This window comes from Solea solea, chromosome 8, assembly GCF_958295425.1.
Source record: "Solea solea chromosome 8, fSolSol10.1, whole genome shotgun sequence".
NCBI classification, from domain to species: domain Eukaryota; kingdom Metazoa; phylum Chordata; class Actinopteri; order Pleuronectiformes; family Soleidae; genus Solea; species Solea solea.
The window spans coordinates 17,954,330-17,972,677 of record NC_081141.1 but is presented as its reverse complement, the minus strand read 5'-3'; the positions used below and the strand labels follow the sequence as shown (position 1 = coordinate 17,972,677).

The 18,348-nt window shown below is 42.8% G+C and overlaps 1 protein-coding gene across 4 annotated transcripts in view; it reads left to right on the top strand.

Moving 5' to 3' along the window:
• smtnb (smoothelin b) overlaps nucleotides 1-18,348 on the top strand; it is a 54,475-nt gene that overhangs the window by 15,499 nt on the left and 20,628 nt on the right. For all 4 annotated transcript variants that reach the window (XM_058635322.1, XM_058635324.1, XM_058635323.1 and 1 more), the window contains exons 2-7: nucleotides 2,940-3,097; nucleotides 5,492-5,570; nucleotides 5,665-5,743; nucleotides 6,248-6,327; nucleotides 13,750-13,834; nucleotides 17,256-17,962. In XM_058635322.1, the coding sequence (XP_058491305.1) occupies nucleotides 2,940-3,097; nucleotides 5,492-5,570; nucleotides 5,665-5,743; nucleotides 6,248-6,327; nucleotides 13,750-13,834; nucleotides 17,256-17,962 (1,188 nt within the window). The remainder of the gene's footprint in view (nucleotides 1-2,939; nucleotides 3,098-5,491; nucleotides 5,571-5,664; nucleotides 5,744-6,247; nucleotides 6,328-13,749; nucleotides 13,835-17,255; nucleotides 17,963-18,348) is intronic.

Sequence of the window (18,348 nt, the reverse complement as noted above, 5' to 3'; positions counted from 1 at the left end):
GGCAGCCAAATTTGAGGTGTGGTTTTATTTGCTTGGGTTGCACCCACTCGTTGCTTTCCTGTAGAGTTATTGGCCATTCCTTTTTAAATCTTTTTTTTTTTTTTTTCCTTTCTTTTTTCGAAAAGACGGTTACCACAGCTGGCCTCGTGCCTGCTGGATTTGGCCCGTTAAATTTAGTGAATAAATGCTGGGATACAATCCAGACTTAAATCTCGGATTTGGTTCATTCAAAAAACAAAAACACAACAGAACATCTTGTCAGCATCAAGGTGGATTTGTTTTGTTTGAGCAGGTGAAAGTGCTGACGTGCGCATGCACACTGTCTGCCTCTTATCACCACCATCATGACTTTAATTCCCCTCAGTCTGCTTGTTTTTGAAAAGATTAGTGAAACAGATCTGGACAGTTCTGACATCGATCACACGCTCCCAAGTTTGGGAGTTTTTGCCTTTTCTGAGCGTTTTCTATTGTCACTTTGTTTTATGTTTTAAACTGATCTTTGCTGAGCACATAGTAGGGAAACGTAGCCTGGTATTAAATTCTAATAAACAGTTGTGTTTTTTTGAGTCAAGGCCCAGGCTTGAGGCTAATAATGTATAAATAGATAAATCACTCAAGTCTTAACCCTTGGCAGCACACAGGCTGTATTATAATCACATCATGACATTCATTCGGCAGTGAACTTGACAGTGTGGTAACAGAGGGCTCCCTTGGGTGTTTGGTTAGTGTGTGTGTGTGTGTGTGTATGTGAGACAGAGAAAGACACTCTGGGCTGTTAAAACACAAAAAAGTGAGCAAGTGCTTTCTCATAATCCTCTCTTCCTCTTAATTTTCTGGCTTTACAATCAAAAACCTGACACTGTTCCTGTTCCTTTAGAGCACTGCATCATCTCACTGCTGTGTTGGACCCAAACCTAGTTCCTGATTTCACTACCATCTCTTTTCCCTGTGAGTCAGCAGGAATGTGAGGAATGACCTGTGCAAGGCTTTTCCCACCCAGATCTCATCTGTCCATTTTTAGGCATACCCGTACAGCTTCTCATTCACTTCCCTCCTTTTTTCTTTTTGTCTTCTAACCACGTTACCCTCCCCTCCTATACCCCCCCCCCCCTCTCCCCTCTGTCTTTGTGCTTTTTCTGAGCACTCTCTCCTCGCTCATTCTTTTCAGTCAGCTCAGCGCTTTAAATTTACACAAATTACAGTACATAGAAGAGCCCCTCTGAGCCAGTGCAGTGCGGGCTGCATATTTTTGTCAAACCACAGCAAGACTTAAAAACCACTGGCCCTCCTCATCTCTTGTGAGACCCCCCCCCATTCTCTTCCTCCTCCTCATCCTCTGGGCCCAGCAGGGGGAGCACATCAACCCCTTTTCAACCCATCAGGGAGTGAAACTTAGCTTAGCAACCACATCCATCTCTTTTAAGTAGAAGTCAGTGGGGATGCAAAGATTTGTGTCTTAACTCTGCAGGCTTTAACTGGTGTCTTTGAGCGGGAGGTTTATAAGAAAAGCCTGCCAGAGGAGCTGTTCATCTCTGCGTGTGTTGACAGGTTCCTGCTGTCCACCAAAAGAGAGATCTGTCTCCCTTTTGACAGCGGAGGACTCTCTCTACCCTCCCGTGCTGTTAACACGAAAGACTTTGAGATGTCTGCAAACAGACGCAAAACTTGTGTTTTCCTTTACAAATAAATCATTTAACTTGTAGCCACTAGAGCGAAGAGTGGTTCAGTGAGTGAGCCACTTCAATATCGGTGTCTCTAGGGCCTCCTGCAGTCGAGTTACTGTTTAGCCAGGGTGAAATACAGCCAGAGACGAGAGGACACCTGGGTGATAAGTTGACCTGAGAGCTGAACACGATTATGTCTTACAGTTGAGCGCCAGCTGTTGGCGCGCCTGTTTCTCATCCATGGTCAGGTGGTCCTGTCTTTTCACATTAGTGAAGTCCGAGGACTTGTCATCACCTGTATATAAGACGCTCCATTTGCTCTGCTGACCCCGTAACTCAGATTTAAAAGTCAGCCAGGGTGGTTTCGTTCAACTTTGTGAGGATGATACCCACATTAAAAAAACATGACATGTGGATAACTGCATTTCTTCAGCACACTGTCAAATTCTTTCTCTGACAACCAGCCATTGTGTGTCTATAAAAAAAGATGCAGTCTTCTGATTGTTGAACAAATTCTCTTTTGTGATGCCTCAGGATTTCACTAGCACTGTGTCAGCTTTTGCAAGTAAAGTTCACAGAGGTCATCTGTACCCAGGGTCCTCTTGTACTCATATTTACTATTTTCATCTAAATAGGAACACAATTTCCAAAATTGACAATCGTGTTCATGGAGAAGACCTGAAGCTAGTGACTGAGATCGTTAATTACTCAAGGAAATGTTTACTGGCATTATAAATCAAGTCAGACTTTCATTCTAATGGAGTTTTTTTTTTTTTTTTTTTTTTTTTTTTAAAGCTTCCTGGTGGCTACTTCTGGCTTACTACCTGGACTTCAATTTTTAAACAGGAAAAATCCATCTATTTTTATTCACAGTCTATGCTTTTAGGCGGATTGACTGAATGTCTGACCCTAGTAAACAAAGGCCTTGTTGTCCTTGTTTTGCAGGGTTAATTACAGAGGTTCAAGAGTCGGTGTCTAAAAGAATTCAGGGCTACAACTTGTGTTTTGACCCAAGAACCCTGCAGTTCTGCTCACTGACTGCTCTGTACTTACACTGAGAACAAGCCTGGCTGTCACCCTTTCGAAGCGGATTATTATATAAGTCCTCACCAAGCTTCTGTGGTGCATTGCACGTACTCATGGATGCAAATTTGAATGCAACAGGTGGCTCATATTAGCAAGTCAAATGTTTGTCCTTCTCTGTAGCGTCCTGCATGTGTAAACACATGCCAAAATCCTCACGTTCTCTTTCTCTTTTTTGTGTTGTGCATTCAGCTGGATGGAACCATAGATCTGGACGAGAGACGCCTCATCCGTTCAGCCATCCGGGACTTGAGGAGGAGGGAGATCGAGGACATGGAAGCTGCTCTGGCGAGCAAGAGATTTCGACCCACACGCCTCAAACAGCAGGAGGATAAGGAGAACCAGCACAGGTAAAACCACTCATTGACATAACGCACTCTCCAAAGACCTGTTTCCATCCATTCCATAACACAAAGTCAAAAGATATGAAGAGGAACAAAAAACTGATCTCTGCCTTCCCACATTTTGGCACTCTTCTCTGGATACCTGGCACAGCAGTGTGACACCTCAAGCTGTGTTTACACCAAGAGCTACAGTGCAGTTGTAGTGTGTAGCAATACACAGTTGCCAAAGGTTTTAACAAAGAAAAACAATGTGAAACTGTAGCAGGCTGACATTATGCAGTGGAAAACACAAAAGCCTTGAAATGTCTTTGTTGAAATGCTCATCCATTTAAAAAAAATAATAACATGTTATTGTATTTCTTTTGAGCTGTAGCCTAAAAGTGACAATTCTGTCAAACAATGGACTGAATTGTGTCTCATTTCACCTTTTAGATTTTGGACCACTGTGCTAAGTACCTTAACAGAAAGTTGCCAAAAAAAAATGAGATGGTACAGATCAGATCATTTTGGTGCTTTTTGCAGTGCTTGTACAGCACTTTATTATTTTATTTTTAAAAACCGAGTTAACAGAGTTATTATTATCATTATTAAATTAACGCAATGTACATGCACATGCATACACAGTCAAAGACCTGACCCAATGACTACTACACAAGACTAGGTGAACTGGGGATACTGAGAATACACTTAAAAACCCAGATGCAACATTCCTCAATTCTGGTGGGAAAAAGTCTGGAAAGTTGGGTTCTGGAATCATCAGGGAGAGAAAACGGCAATTGCAGTAAATGTTCCATCTTGTTTTTACATTTTACATCACGTTTCGTCGTCATGTCGTATGCTCCAGTCAGCATTTAGGTCAAGAGTTTAAAAACATCAACGTTAGTCATTCTGTTTGTTTAACTACAAGTGCATTTATTTGCAAAATATAAGGAATACTTGGCTCGCCTGAGAAGTAGTTTACTACAAAATCACAGAGATTTAAATGGGAGGGGAGTTTAATCCTTTTGCGGTGTTTGTTTTCTTCTGTGGGCATGAAATCCTGATCTCTGGAGAATGGAACAGGTCATTTTAGACTCATTTTACAGGTGATGATTTAAGACTGGCACTCGTTCAACTTTATGGGATGATCCCTAGCATCTGGTCTGGAACACTGTCAGGGGACGTTAACATGCAGCGTCTTTTGCATGAACAAATACATTCTTTTCAGTGGAGGCGTGCGTAAGACGCACACACACACACACAAAAGACCAACACTTTTGCAGCGTGCCTGTTCTTTTGGGAAAATCACTGTGCAGTGATGTAAAAATATCAACTTTTTTCATTGTAGCAAACACTTTCGGGGCATTTTTTTGATACTTGAGCCAAAAAAGTAGGTCAAACTGCTCTGTGACCACTGAATCATAATTTCTGAGTCATAATTTCAGTCAAAATAATTGCGATTAGACCTTAACAGACGATCGTTTTGTTTTTTTTCTACACGTCTATCAAACTGCATTGTCGGGGTAAGGATAAAGTTGCACTGGTGATCCACCATCTGTGTTTTTGGTTTTGTCTTTTTAGTTTAATGAGTGAATAAATTCAGTAAGGCTGCAGCAACTGCAGTCATCTCTGCAGCGCCCAGAGTAGCACAAACCCACATGCTTTTGTTAAAACCGCCTCTGGTTTCTTCCATGGATTTTTATATGCTGCATAAAAACGGCTCCAATTCTCTAACACTATTGGATGTGCAGAGGATCCTCACACTTCTGCTGTCGTCTTTCTGTCACTGAATCTTATGAGGGCCAGTAGACGCGCCGCTTATCGTTTCCATCGTCTTCTGCTCTCAGATAAGTTGTGTTACAATAATAAAGGCACCGCCTCACTGGAGCTGCTGGAGGAGGCATACCTGCTGTAGCAAATGCACGCACGTGCACACATTAATACACGCGTGCACAAAGCCCATCTGAAAGTTGCATTATCCCCGTGCCTCTCCTGTCCAGTGTGAGATTCCATTCTAACGTGCCACACATCCTTTAATACCAATGGATGGAGGAATGCGAGGATAATGAGAACTGGATGAGGTTATGGGAGCCAAGAAATGAAAGGGTTGAATATGAGACAACAGTTCTAGAAAATGGAGGATGAGAGTAGCCATTTTCCGGCGCCTCGTGTCAAATCTTTAGTGTCTCAGTATCACTTTTTCCACACTTGGCTCAGGATTTTTCCCCTCTGACGGTTTTGCTCGCAGCCAAGAAAACTTTAGTGCTGCCCTGAAAAATGAAGCCCACAACCTGCCCTCTCATATTATAATATATATACATATACATATACATATATATATATATATAAGTATGAAGATAATTTCTTACTTGTCATGAGGTGATCAACCATTTGAACCGCTTTTCTGTCTCTGTCTCACAGGTCCGAATGTAGCGAAAACTTGGACACACTGTCACGAAAGCTCAAAACAGTCCAGGACATTGACGAGCTCACAAAAATGGTGAATACCAATGCTGACAAAAATCATCAAACTATGTTGACACTGGATGCTTGTCCTTTTGTGCCCTAAACTCAAACTGTGTGTTTGCTTGAAGCTTCGTGCCACCAGTGAATATGAGGAGAGGAAGTTGATTAGAGCTGCCATTCGACAAATCCGAGATGAGCAGCAGCAAGGTGAGTCCTGCTGGAGTCAAGCTGTGTCTGCTGTGATATCACTATTGTCTGGGATTATGGAGGATTTGTTAAGGAAAATGTCTTGATTTGGATGAGACACTTTAACACAAGTCCTGGCAAAGGACACACCATCCAAACATTTTAAATAAGTATTCTCAGTATGTTGTGACATTCTAGACATCACCGCTTTTTTTTTTTGAGGGGTAAATATACATTTTTCGCGATTGTGTAATGTGTGTATTACATTAAATAGAGATAGCAGACTGTTTGTGGTTGCCATAGTTTCTGTGGTAGATCTGTCTGTGATACGGGATCAGATAGTGCATGCCTTTCATTCCTGAGCCCTGTCTGGTTTGTATGAGGCCCCTGTCACTCTCAAGTGGGATTATATGGTTCATATAAACACAAAACAATTTGATCACCTTCCACACTGCCCAGCCTCTTTCATAAAAAGGACAGGTGCTTGTGCTTTAATTCTTGTCTATATTGCTGTGTTTTTTTTAGTGTCTGTGGAGAAGGTTAAAGCCCCTGGATGCTGCCGGGATCGCGAGAGTGTGGAGCCCCAGTGCAGCACGGGAACTGAAGTAAGTACAGGAGAACTGTCTCTCATATCAGATAGTGTGCAGTGTTGTCAGCTTCCATTTGCAAGAGTGAACTGAGCACCGACCAATTTGTGGGCACTGCATTTGTGTGCATGGCAACAGTGACCGCTGAGGTTTCTCTGCTGCCACGATGAAGAATGTAGCAAACAACAACAAGCATTGTGACTTGAGTCACACACCATGTCATGAATGTGGCTAAACGCACATGCACACACACGCGCACGCACACTTATGGGTAGGCTGTCACGGGGAAAGGAATGTGTTTTTGTTTTTTTTTACATCCTTATTCAGGTTTGGCTAAGTATGAGGAGACAGATAAAATATACTGTCTGGTGTTTAGTGAAGGCAGTAAATAGTTTTTGACAGGAACGGCCTCTCAGCCACTGTCATTTTGCACACGTCTAACTTTTACATTTTGACACATCTACATTCTGAAATTAAACATTGCTTCGTTCACTTATTTTATTTTATTTTTCGTTTGGATCATTTATTTCAAACAAGTTCAACGTTTACAAATGCAACATATTTACATTTCCTTCTCGTCACATGTTTGAAAAGGAGAAGGCAGAATTATAAACATGTATGTTCCTAACCCGTTCCTTTTGCACACAACTCAGTTTATCAACTACTTCATCCCATCACCAAATATTTAGACAATATTTTATACAGTGTTCTCAATGTTCTCAGTACAACACAAGAGTATTTCTGGCTTTAAACACGACCATTTTTCATTACCGCCCTGGATTAAACTGTTCTCTTTTTTTGTTTTGTATATTCTTTTAAACTGATTTATGTTTTTACTCTTTGCTTTAATTCATCTGTGTGACTGTTCCATAATTCAACCCCCGAGATTGAAACACACTTACTTGTCAGTGGCTGTGTTTAATTGATGACTGACAAACAAAAAAGATTCAATGCTTTGTTTGCATTTCTATAGCCCAAATATAATCTCTTATATTAAAATCCCTCTTTAGTTGTGGTCTATAACTCTAGACTTCATTGTTCTCTGTTGTCACTCACAGCTGACTGAAAGGTTTGGAAACTACTGCTCTAGGAGATCAGAGTCCCGTCCCCCTTCAGACATTTTACTCCCACACAATTAAAAGAAAACATTGTGTCTGTCTGTTGAGATCTTGGTGAGGCTCCCCTGTTTAAAAGCAGCAGGCACAACTGATGAATGATGTATCCAACTGTCTGACCCGTCAGTTTTAGGGGAAAGACCTGCGCAGCTGTGCAGCCAGCTCACCGAGGTGCGCGGTTATGTCACGTTTCACACTCTCTGTCAACCAGAGTTTATTTGCACATTGTTGCTGTCCATGCAGTTTAACCAGAGGTTTACCGACTTAACCATGGCCTCAACTTTATCTTGCACAATGAATATGATTGCCAAAACTACCCTGTAATCCAAGATTAAGTTTGTTCAGGTGAGAGAAACATATCACCCAGATAAGGCGTGTTAAAATCTCTTCATCATGTAAATACTCAGACAGTTAAAGAAAGTTATGGTCACTGAAGAAAATCTTGATTTTTCAGCTCAAAGAAACGTGTCAACGTAGCCACACATTGGGCCAAGCAGATGGTGTAGTGGTTGGCACACTTGCTAAGAAGACCCGGGTTCGCAACCCGGCCTTTCTGCATGGAGTTTGCATGTTTTCCCCGTGTGTGTGTGGGTTTTCTTCCTCCCATAGTCCAAAAACATGCAATATGGGGATTAGGTAAATTGGACACAGGAGTGTGTGAGTGGGTGGTTGTTTGTCTATGTATGTGGCCCTGCGATGGACTGGGAGCTGAGATTGGCACAGCACCCACCGCGACCCTCATGTGGATAAAGCGGTAGAAGATGGATGGATGGCTTCCCATTTCTGTGCGCCCCCATGTCACTTTGCATACCCCTGGAAATACAATTACCCCAGTTTGGGAATCACTGTTCTGCAGGATGAAGGGGAAACGGTGTTAACAGTAACATTTCTCATTTTCAGCAGAACAGATTGAGTTATTCAGATTCAGCTGCAGCAACCATGTTGTGAGGAGGCGTGCCTCTTTGTGGGGAGCCTGTCAGATATTATCTTATCTGCTGTGTTTGATCATGTTTTTTGTCTTTTAAGGAATGCGCTGTCTCCAGTTGATGAGATCTCTATGGAGGAGAAACAAAGCCCTTCCTTACTATATGAAGTCACCACAGTTGTTACAAAGCATTCTGAGCGATGAAAGTTACTGTGCTGCAACTACGCTCGGAAGGAAAATACTATCACTCATTTTATCAGTTGTTCAGTTGTGGTGGTTCATGTGCAGTGATATAAAAGGGGGAGCAATGAAAGGCTGTTAGTATCTTTCCATTGTCTGCCGCAATCTGTGCTCCGCTTGCGTGCATTCCTTTGTGTGTGTGTGTATGTCTGTCTGTCTGTGTTTTCTCCTCGGATAGGAAGTGATGATGGGACGTTGACGTCACAGGATGCTTTGGCATTCAAGCCCATTTACCTCACTTCCTGTAAAGACAGCCAAGTAGGTTTGTGAGCCACAGGTGGTGTGATGGATGGGGAGGGGAGAGGGGGCGGGTTTAAAGTTCTGGATGGTGACAGTGGGTGGGGGTAGTGGGCTGCACAGACAGGCAGCCCACCAGCTGTGTCTCAGCAGTCTAGTCTAGTGCTGGAGTGGGTACGTGTCCAAAGACAACATCAACCAGCAGCAGCAGCAGGGCTCCTTCGGCTCACATCATAGCAGCGGATCTCTTTGAGCTGAGTGCAATTGTCCCAGGGCAGATGGAGGCAACAGATAGCGGCCAAACACACACCCAACATGCAATATGTATACACTGATGGTAGCTTACGATGAACACCAGCTCAGGAACTTGTGTGACATAAACATAAGCCTTAATGTGTCTTTAATTAGTAGACTAATGGAGCTTTCATCTGTAATTTTACCAGAATCCAACTCCTATTAGAAGTCAAGGACTGTTTTTTAATGGGGATGCTTGACATGCAGGGGTAACTTAAATGTTTCCTATTACTCATTTGGGAGAAACCGTGCAGTAATGGCTTGTTAAAAACCTTTAATTATATGTATGTAGGGGGGGAAAAAATGCCGGTAGGAAAAAGTGAACTATTTTATTCTCCCCCATTATTTTTGGATGAAGTTGTGTTAAATAATGTCATAATTTAAATTGTATACAGTGAAATATCTCATTGTCTTAAGTAACACAGCAGAGGTGAAGAGAAGTGAAGCAAAGAAGTCAGAATCATGGCAGTGTGTCAGAAGTTAATGTGTCAACCAGGCAACTCTTAAACCTGTGAGTGTGTGAGTGAGTGTGGTGGGGGGGGGGGGTCAGATCCTTGTGGAGACAGAATGGGAGAGAGGGGAAGTCGAGGGAGTGGCTTGTTGGTATTTTGTGTGTGTGCTCTTAGTGGTGGTGTACATGTTTGTGTGTGAGTATGTATGATGTGGCTTAGGCAGTAGAGTGGCAGAAGACTGCACGTCCTGGCTCCAGGAGGGTTACTGCTTAGAGAGAGGGAGAGAAAGAGAGAGAGAGTCAGAGTAAGGGGCAGTCAGTCAGTCCAGTGAGGAGAAGGTAAATGTCACTCTGATTTTCCTGCTCTCGTGTGTCACAGACCAAACGCTCCTTCCTCTCTTTCCTCACCTCTCCACATTTGTGTATGTCTGCTTGAAGAATGGAACGTGCCTCTCTCTCTGTTTACCCAACAGGTTTGTGTACATAATGTTTTTTTTGTTGTAGAGTTGGTTCACTTTGTTCTTGTCAGTTGACAGGTTGTACCTGAGGATATAGTGTGGGTGACGAAAGCTTAAGAGATGCATGAGATGATAGACACTGGACAAATAGAGAAAATTACACAGTCAAAGGCTGTAAAAGCAGATAATATTTAATGTATGTATTCTAAAATGTAGTAATTTAACTCTAACTTACGACGGTGTAGTGGCAAACGTAAACCTCATTGCAAAACCACCCAAGGTCGTTCCTATGGGCTTGACTCATAGGTAATGTTTCGTGCCATTTGGGTGTGTTGGGAGAGCACAGGTGGGCTCTTCGTTGGGCAGGTGTTGCAGCTCCAGACAGTTTTGTTTGTTTTCTGATCTCATCGTAGTCATGTTGCAAGAAGAGACCTGAGGAAAGCGCAGCTTAAGTGTCCTAAAGTGGCTCTATTGTCAGCGGAAAGGATTCAACTTCCTAGACGACTTGAAGGTGGGCTGGTGAGAAAAAAACCCCCAAAACAATAATACGTGGATCTATTTAGAAGTAAGTTGTGTGAGTGACATGTGATGATTTGTAGTCAGTAAAAAAGGGAATGATGCTTGGACTTCTTCTGTGGGTTTTCTCACTTGTGTGTGTGTGTGTGTGTGTGTGTGTGTGTGTGATACCCAGATGATTGCTGCTTCATTCCAGCTACTGTATTTCAATTATTGGAGGTGAGCCAAGCGTGTGGTTCGTCAGGCTGCAGTAATGGAAAATGAACTGCCAGGTTTCTTATTCTCTCGTTCACGCGTAGGCATGGTAGCCCCTCACACGGTCTGACCTCATCACTGGAGTGATGACTTTAACTTTCATGGAAAAACCAGAGCAGTGGAATTTGGTGTGTTAACTCGGCAGTTGATCACGACTATTAGAGTTGGCTGGTGAAGAAGGTGTGTGTGTGTACCTCAGCGTCGGCTCGGTCTCTGCCTCCGTTTTAGTTTTCTTTCTCTTTTTTTTTTCTTTTTTTTTGGAGTTGAGGGTTCAGAGGAGTCCAGATGGCCTACGCCTTACTGTGGTCACGAGAGAGCAAAGTTGTTTCTGTCTTTAAGGTTTTACAATTATATTCAGACACAAAGAAGTTCCTTGGGGCCAGATGGAACAAGTGGTTGGGGTAAGCGTTGGAGTGGGACGTTGTCGGTGTTCCACTCTGTCAGATCCTGAATATTGGGGCCAGAGAAAAGCCTCTAATGACAGCATGGTGGCTGGCAGCAGGTCCCAGGCTCTGGTCTGCGTCTCCAGTTCCACTTTATCTTCCCTTTTTCCCCCTCTGCCTCACTGTCTGTGAGAAATATGTTCCCTGTGGTTTCGTGGGAGCTGTGAAATGACGGCTGTCTGTCTGACTCCTGGTAGGAGAGGGTGAGGAAAAGCTCGTTCTCTATAATTGTGTTTATGGCTCAAACACAATTATCTCCTGGTGACTCTTTGAGTGACTCTTGAGTGTCCCCTGCATGTGACCTCTCATATTATTGCACTTTAGTGCCTTCAGCCTTTTGTGTCCTCATCAGACACTGTGCTAACTCATTTAAGGTGCGTTCCACACATTTTCCTTTCTTGCCACTGTGGTGTCCTTGGCAGCATTCACAATATTTACCATTACGAAGACTTTTTCTATGCCACCGATTCTGTGCTGCCACTTTTTTGTTTTTGTAGAGAAAAAAGGAAGCTTGAATAACTTGTGACATTGGTGCACCTTGTCTGATGACACATCTCACTAACTTCTCTCTGAGGATAGTTATTGTCTCTTCCTTCACTGACACAAGTTGTTAACTTGTTTTAGTTCACAATGTAAATTATATGACAGTTTTAATCACAATCTGGTGTTTTGAAACTGTTCCAGAGTCACCTTTCGGTTTTTTTTCTGTCGTCTCCTGCAACAGTGTCTGATTACATTTTCCCTGCTGTGATTGAGCCGCTTTTTACCCTGTAATCTACTCAAGGTGGGGAAGGTCACAGTCAGCAGAGCAGAAAAAACTCACTCACTCTCCTTTTACACCTCTGCCACTCACTCGTGTTTAAATTTGAGAATTCTTTGTGTTTGCTCGCCACATAACCCCACACTTTCTCTACCACCTGTGATCACACACTGCAAAGATGAAAAGCCTTTTAAAATACAAAAGTTTTGATTTACAAGACTCAACGCTTCTTCTGAATACTACATCAGCCTCTTGTCCGGGATAACATTGTTTACACATGACAAACTGATTGTGGCATGTGATAATGTGGTTTGGTGTGTGCTTTCTTTGCTTGCTTGAAAGATCGCAAATGTGTTTTCAGAAGCCTGAACTAATGGTAGGCTGTAAATCTGCTCTAAGTATTATATTTTAAGTATGTAAGGTCACGTCCTGTGTGTTTTTTCAGCATCCACCCAAACGCCTGTTGGACTATTCTTACGCCAGATGTCTCTTGTAAAATACCTTTAAGGAGATGATGTGCTGTGATATGGTTACAGAATTATGCATACCTCCTACATCTCCATTCTGGAGTTTTATGCCCTTTAATAGAAAAATTTCCAGTGTGCTGTAGATTAAGAAAATGTGTGGGGGAGTGATTTAAAGAGTGTGTGCACACGTGCTCTGAGGGAACTTATTTGCACAGCTGATTCGCCTGTGGAGCTGTTCAAGGTCAGGCACCAGAGGCCCAACAGTAGTGCCGGGATCTTCATCTTTTCCCCCTCCATCCTTCCCTCCACACCTCTCTCGTTTCCTCTCCATATGCCAAAATACTGCCTTCTCTCCTCTGAGATCTCCCTCCTGCTTCGACTTTACCGTATCAGTGCAGATTGGCATCGACAGAGGCTGCCTTTTTATTTGATACCCAAGTCAGATGAAACTGTAAAGCATATAAAACAGACTAATGATCTATAGTTTAATGTATGACATATACATGCAACAATTCTGTGTTGGTTGTATTTGTTTCAAATTTTGTTTACAAAATTGTTCAAATCTTTATAATCCATCTACCTGACAGGTGAGACTCTGCACGGATGAGCCTTGGACTGGTCACAATAAAAGGCCACTTTTATCTTAAGCAAACAAACTTTTATTAGTCACTGAACTAAAGCTTCATACAGCACAACTGTTGGTGTTTCTTTTGCATAGAGTTGATCAGTTACTAGACACTGGCAGGAATTAGACCCCACTGTTGTTCTCGACACGCTTGGCTGAGATTCTCTTATGGTTTTTGAACCTTTGTGCAGAAATTCTAATTCTTATTACATTACATGTCATTCTTATTCTATTCTCTGGCAGCTAACAGTGCCACATACAGGCCTGGCATGTAGTTAAGTGTCATTTTGAGGGGTTTTGTGTGAATGAAGACATTTCCTGAAACGATCCTGTGTTTATGCAAAACTCTTTAAGAATGAAAAGGTAGTGTTCTGTTTCTGCGTGGATAAGGCTTCATGCAGATTGGAGAGAAATAATCCTTTTGTTTGCTATAGAATTTGACCTCGACCGGTTGTGATCCCCAAGTGACCTCAAACAGTTGAGTGTAGAACTGATCTGATCACTCTTTTGATCAGAGGAATGAGCTCACAGTTTGGAAGTGGTTGGCGTTTTTATACTGAAGACACGGTGAAACCTAAGAGATGAAAAAGCGTGATACTTTGGCAACTGTGTCGAAGTGTATTGAGCGTGTTTGTTTTTTCTTTTTCTTCACAGGAGACGGAGAGTCACAGTGAGAGAGAGCGTATCAGATCTCGGATCCGGGAGCAGACACAACAAAGCAGAGAGTTGCAGAAGAAAGGTGAGCAACACACCAAAGTACACAGGACTGCTTTTTAGATAAAAACATTTTTGCTTGGTTGCATTAGTACATTTTGTCCGTAGCATATTCACATTTAGATCATGTTTGGACATGCCAGTCTTCTGGGATTGACGGAATACAAAAGCTTGTATACACTGTAAACATTCACCTAAAGGTTAAATCCGGGTAAGAACTAAAGGCTTAGACTTAAACACTGACTGCCTCTGTTGCAACCTGTGAGTGCATACATTGGTCTTGGTGCAATTTCCTCTTCCTAGCCTGGTAAAATAGTCAGGCCAAAGAAGCCATTCTCCTCAGGTGGCGGTCAAAAGGTCATATTAGTTCAGGCTCTTTAAGCGCCTTCATCTAAATTTATTAAGTTTTTGGAGTCGCTAACAACTGCAGGCTTAATGACTTTGCCTTCTTAAGTGTGAAGTCATTTCATTAACCACCCTGTTAGCCCAGCCATTAATAAAGTAGTATGAATGCAAGCCTTCAGGAGGGAATGAATGTGCTTCGTTCACTTGAGTCCTTGAAACTTTGCAGGCACACTAACCAGAGCTGATGATGAATAGCTTGTAAAATGACAAACATGCATTGTTGATGAATTATAAAAAAAACAACTTCCTCATGACAAAGTTTATTTATTGGACAATCCCATTAATTTATGTCAAAATGTAACTTTAAAGAAACATTCTTTGCTTGAGATTAAAGTATTTTTGATTTTTTATTTAAGTCTCTGGCCTGGTTGTCTTAAACTTGGCCTGAGGCCGTTGGTCATCATTCTGTGTGGCCGAGTTTGTCCTGGTGTCCTTCTCGTAGACCTGGGTGTTGCTGATGGGGTTATGGGAAGCAACTATGGGAAAACCAACAGCCACACCTCTGCTAAATAAAGCCAATACCAGAGCAGAACTGAGGCTAGTTTGACGTGGCGGTGAAACTCCCTGTCCCATGCCTTACAATTTAAACCAGGGTGAAGCGAGGGCGACCAAAAAAAAAAAGACCACCGTTGAAAAATAAAGGAGGAAGCCAATCGACAAAGGACACAGGACGTCTGTGGTTGGGGCAGGACAGTGAAGCCGGGATGGGCCCGTGGTTCGTGTGTTTTCAGCAGAGTGAACTTAGCAGAAAATTGAAATTTAACTTGGATGATCAGTGCCTGGGTGATTTTTGGTCTTTGAACATAGCACAAACACATGCCTTTACCTCTTAGACCAACAGAAAACCTTACATATTTTTTTACTCCAGTGACCAATGTGTCCAGCTGTGCATTCTGGTGCAAACTGTAACTGGTGAGGCTATGATTTAGGAAATGAAATGTTAGCAGAGACTCTCAGTGGAATGTGCTACAGACCTCAAGTTCCCAAAAAAAGAGGAACTCAGTCACTGATCTGCAACTGTAGTGACATTCAATTTACTACCAGACCTTTTTATATTACCAATTTGAATTTTTTAATTGCTTCACCACTCTCTATCATTGAAAATACTCAAGTATCTTAACAAAAACAGCAATACTCCATGTTTCTTTAAGCATGAATTATAATAATTTGGTCACTTTGGTCAATTGACACTTGTCTTTCTCTGTAAATATAAAAATGCAGATAAAGTTGTGGTCCAAACTTATCAGTTTCATCACTAAGAAAATGTTTTTATAGGACCCCAAATCAAAAGTCTGGTACAGGTTCGGTTCAGTTCAGACTGTTCAGAGGTGTTGCAGTTCACCACTGAGCTACTCTCTCATGTTACTTTCTTCACTGAAACAATTGAGTTAACGTCACTCTGTACCATGAAAAGTACACAGTTTGATACTCTAACCCTAAGAAAAGTGGATCTTGTATTAAGAAAAAGGAAGTGTATGGTCAGTCAGTTTTTTTAATAGCATATTGCCTATAAAAACTACAGTATATTATCCCCATTGCACCAAAACTGAGGCAATAGAACCATAACTGTTCATCAAATTCGGGGGAAAGCAAAATGAAAAGAAAAAAAAACTGTGTTGAAAACATTCACACAGAACAAAAACATGCACTTATTTTTGGGTCCTTGCTTGAGAGTAAAAGACCTATAAAAAACAAACCCTTTGTTGCCCTTTGTCTATATTCTATATATCGACTGGCAGCAGAGTGCACAAGTGCAGCGTTTGTAGCTATTTTGAAGCAAAATGCAAGCCTCTCATTACAGTCCAGCAGCAGTGGGGATTTTTCCCAGAAATCACTACACAATGGACATCACAGCAAAGATAGGAACAATTACATGAGAGTTTGTAGAAGGAGCAGCAGGAGTTTGGCTTTCACTTCAGTTACAGTTTACCAGTAATCGAGTTTATGTTAAGTTGGTGCATCATTAGAAGTAGACACTGCCGTGTTGTCGACCATTCACTGTGTCACATGTGGTAATGGAAGCCATTTATTGTCAACATGTTTTCTATGCAGACCACATTAAATAATCATCCATTTAATCAACAACTCACTGCTATTTATGCATTTATTGTGCTCAATTAAGCTATTTGGAGTTGTGTAATAATGAATTACAAACAACAACATCAGCTGCTTTAAATGAAACTTGCAGTGTACTCTCTTCATGCTGTCAAGTTAAAAAGTTGAAAGAGCTCGCTGCGGATGGCGCTCAGACTGGAGTCTGCCTTTGATTTGGTTTGTAAATGAATGCCATGGATACCAAGTGAGCCCCATTTGGTTGCAGAGTAAAAGTTGGTGAAAACACAGACGTGTTTTTCGTGCCTCGGTGTCTACGTGAGATGTGGAAACGTGATACACTCTTGGTTTTATCTGTTTTCGTTACCTGTGGCGTGTGTAATCACAATCTCTGATACAAGTATACCGTTCCCTGGAAGCACCACGGTGTGATGGAGGTTGAGATTATGTCAGGCAGAGGAGGATGTGGGCTCTGCTGTGTTGTTTAGAGAGTGGTTTCCTGATGACAGAAAGAGTAGCAAAGGAGCCTGGACACAGTGGAGGGGAAGTACTTGTCCTAGTCTCCGTTTCACCTCACTTCCTCCTTGACTCCCTATACTTGGTCACCACTGTGGCTTTGCCAAGTGTGCTCTCATTCTCCACTCATGGGCTTTCCTTCTCCTCCATGCACATACACCAGCACAATCCAACAGATCTTGCTCAGGAACCGAGGCCAGACTGGAGGAAATGCCAACATCCCCTCAAGTCTCCTCGTGCCTGCTCTCTGATCCTGAGTGATATGTTCTAGCTTAGCCTCTCTTGGGGCCACGGACGTATTTCATTTCCATCAGCTTAGTCTCTAACTTCACCACCTCCACTTTCTTTGCTCACATATAAACATGCGAATCTAAGCGAGAGAATGGACAAACTATTTCTGAATTTAGAAAAACTACAATGCACATGAATAGATGTTGTTGAATAGATGCTGTCATTTGTGTTTTCTGTTGCAGGCTCCAACTCAGGTATGGTGTTGGTTCTCGATCACCTGGTGAAGGACGATGGCCCTGGACCCATGCTGATCCAGCCTCAGCGAGAGGTTGTGACCACAGAGCCTGACCTGGTCCTGTCTCACCGTCAACGGTCAGACTCCTCAGCTTCAGACCGCAGCATGACTTCAGTGCTCCCCAAGTCCAGTCTGGATTCGGTGGCCTCAGAAAAGAGCGTGGGCTCAGCCTACAGAGCCCGGCTAGACTCCGGAGCCTCAGACAGGAGCCTGAGTTCCTCACAGCGTGTTCGGCATGACTCTGGGGCATCGGAGAGAAGTACCGGCTCCCAGTCCTACATCAGACAGAGACTGGGCTCAGATGCCTCCGATTCCGGTTCCCGACCCCGTTTGGGCTCCGGGGCTTCCGATTGTGTCGGCCTTTTTTCAAGAGAACGAAGTGACTCCAGGGCCTCTGACCAGAGCATGAGTGTGTCCTCTGAGGAGAGGGGTCCAGGAGAGGAGGTGGAGACCACCATGAGTGGTTCCCCTTGCAGCACAGATTCAGAAACTGAGAGCAGGAGCCAGGGTCCAGCCAGTCTCCTGGCTCAGTCCAGTCAGGATTGCATTGCTGATTTGGAGCAGCCTGATGGGGCCATTCTATCTCGTAGCTGTCCTTCAAATGGCCATTTGAGTGACGGCACAAATGGAAAGCATGACTCCCAGAACCAAAAGGTAGATGATGCTCTTCTTGTATTAGATGTATGTCCGTTTTGTATGTGGAACATAGTGTGTCTCAGGACAGTTTTAGCCAGTTTGAAAAGCAACAGTGACACACAGTATTTAGTGTAACTACACCACTAGAGTGTGGTGTTGAGCTGCATTAACACAATAGCATGCAGCAACAGCAGCCAATTTGTTCTCTTTTTTCCCCATTTCATCATAATATGACAAGAGGAAACCCTGTCCTCATTCTTAACTGACACCCAGGTCACATCAGCATCCTTAAATGCACCGTGTTCAGCTTCTGTTTGGAGCTGTTTAACTTTTGTTACTTGGCTACACAAACAAACTGTGTACCTGAGAGCCTCTGCTTCACCTCAACAGTGTGTCAACCTCAC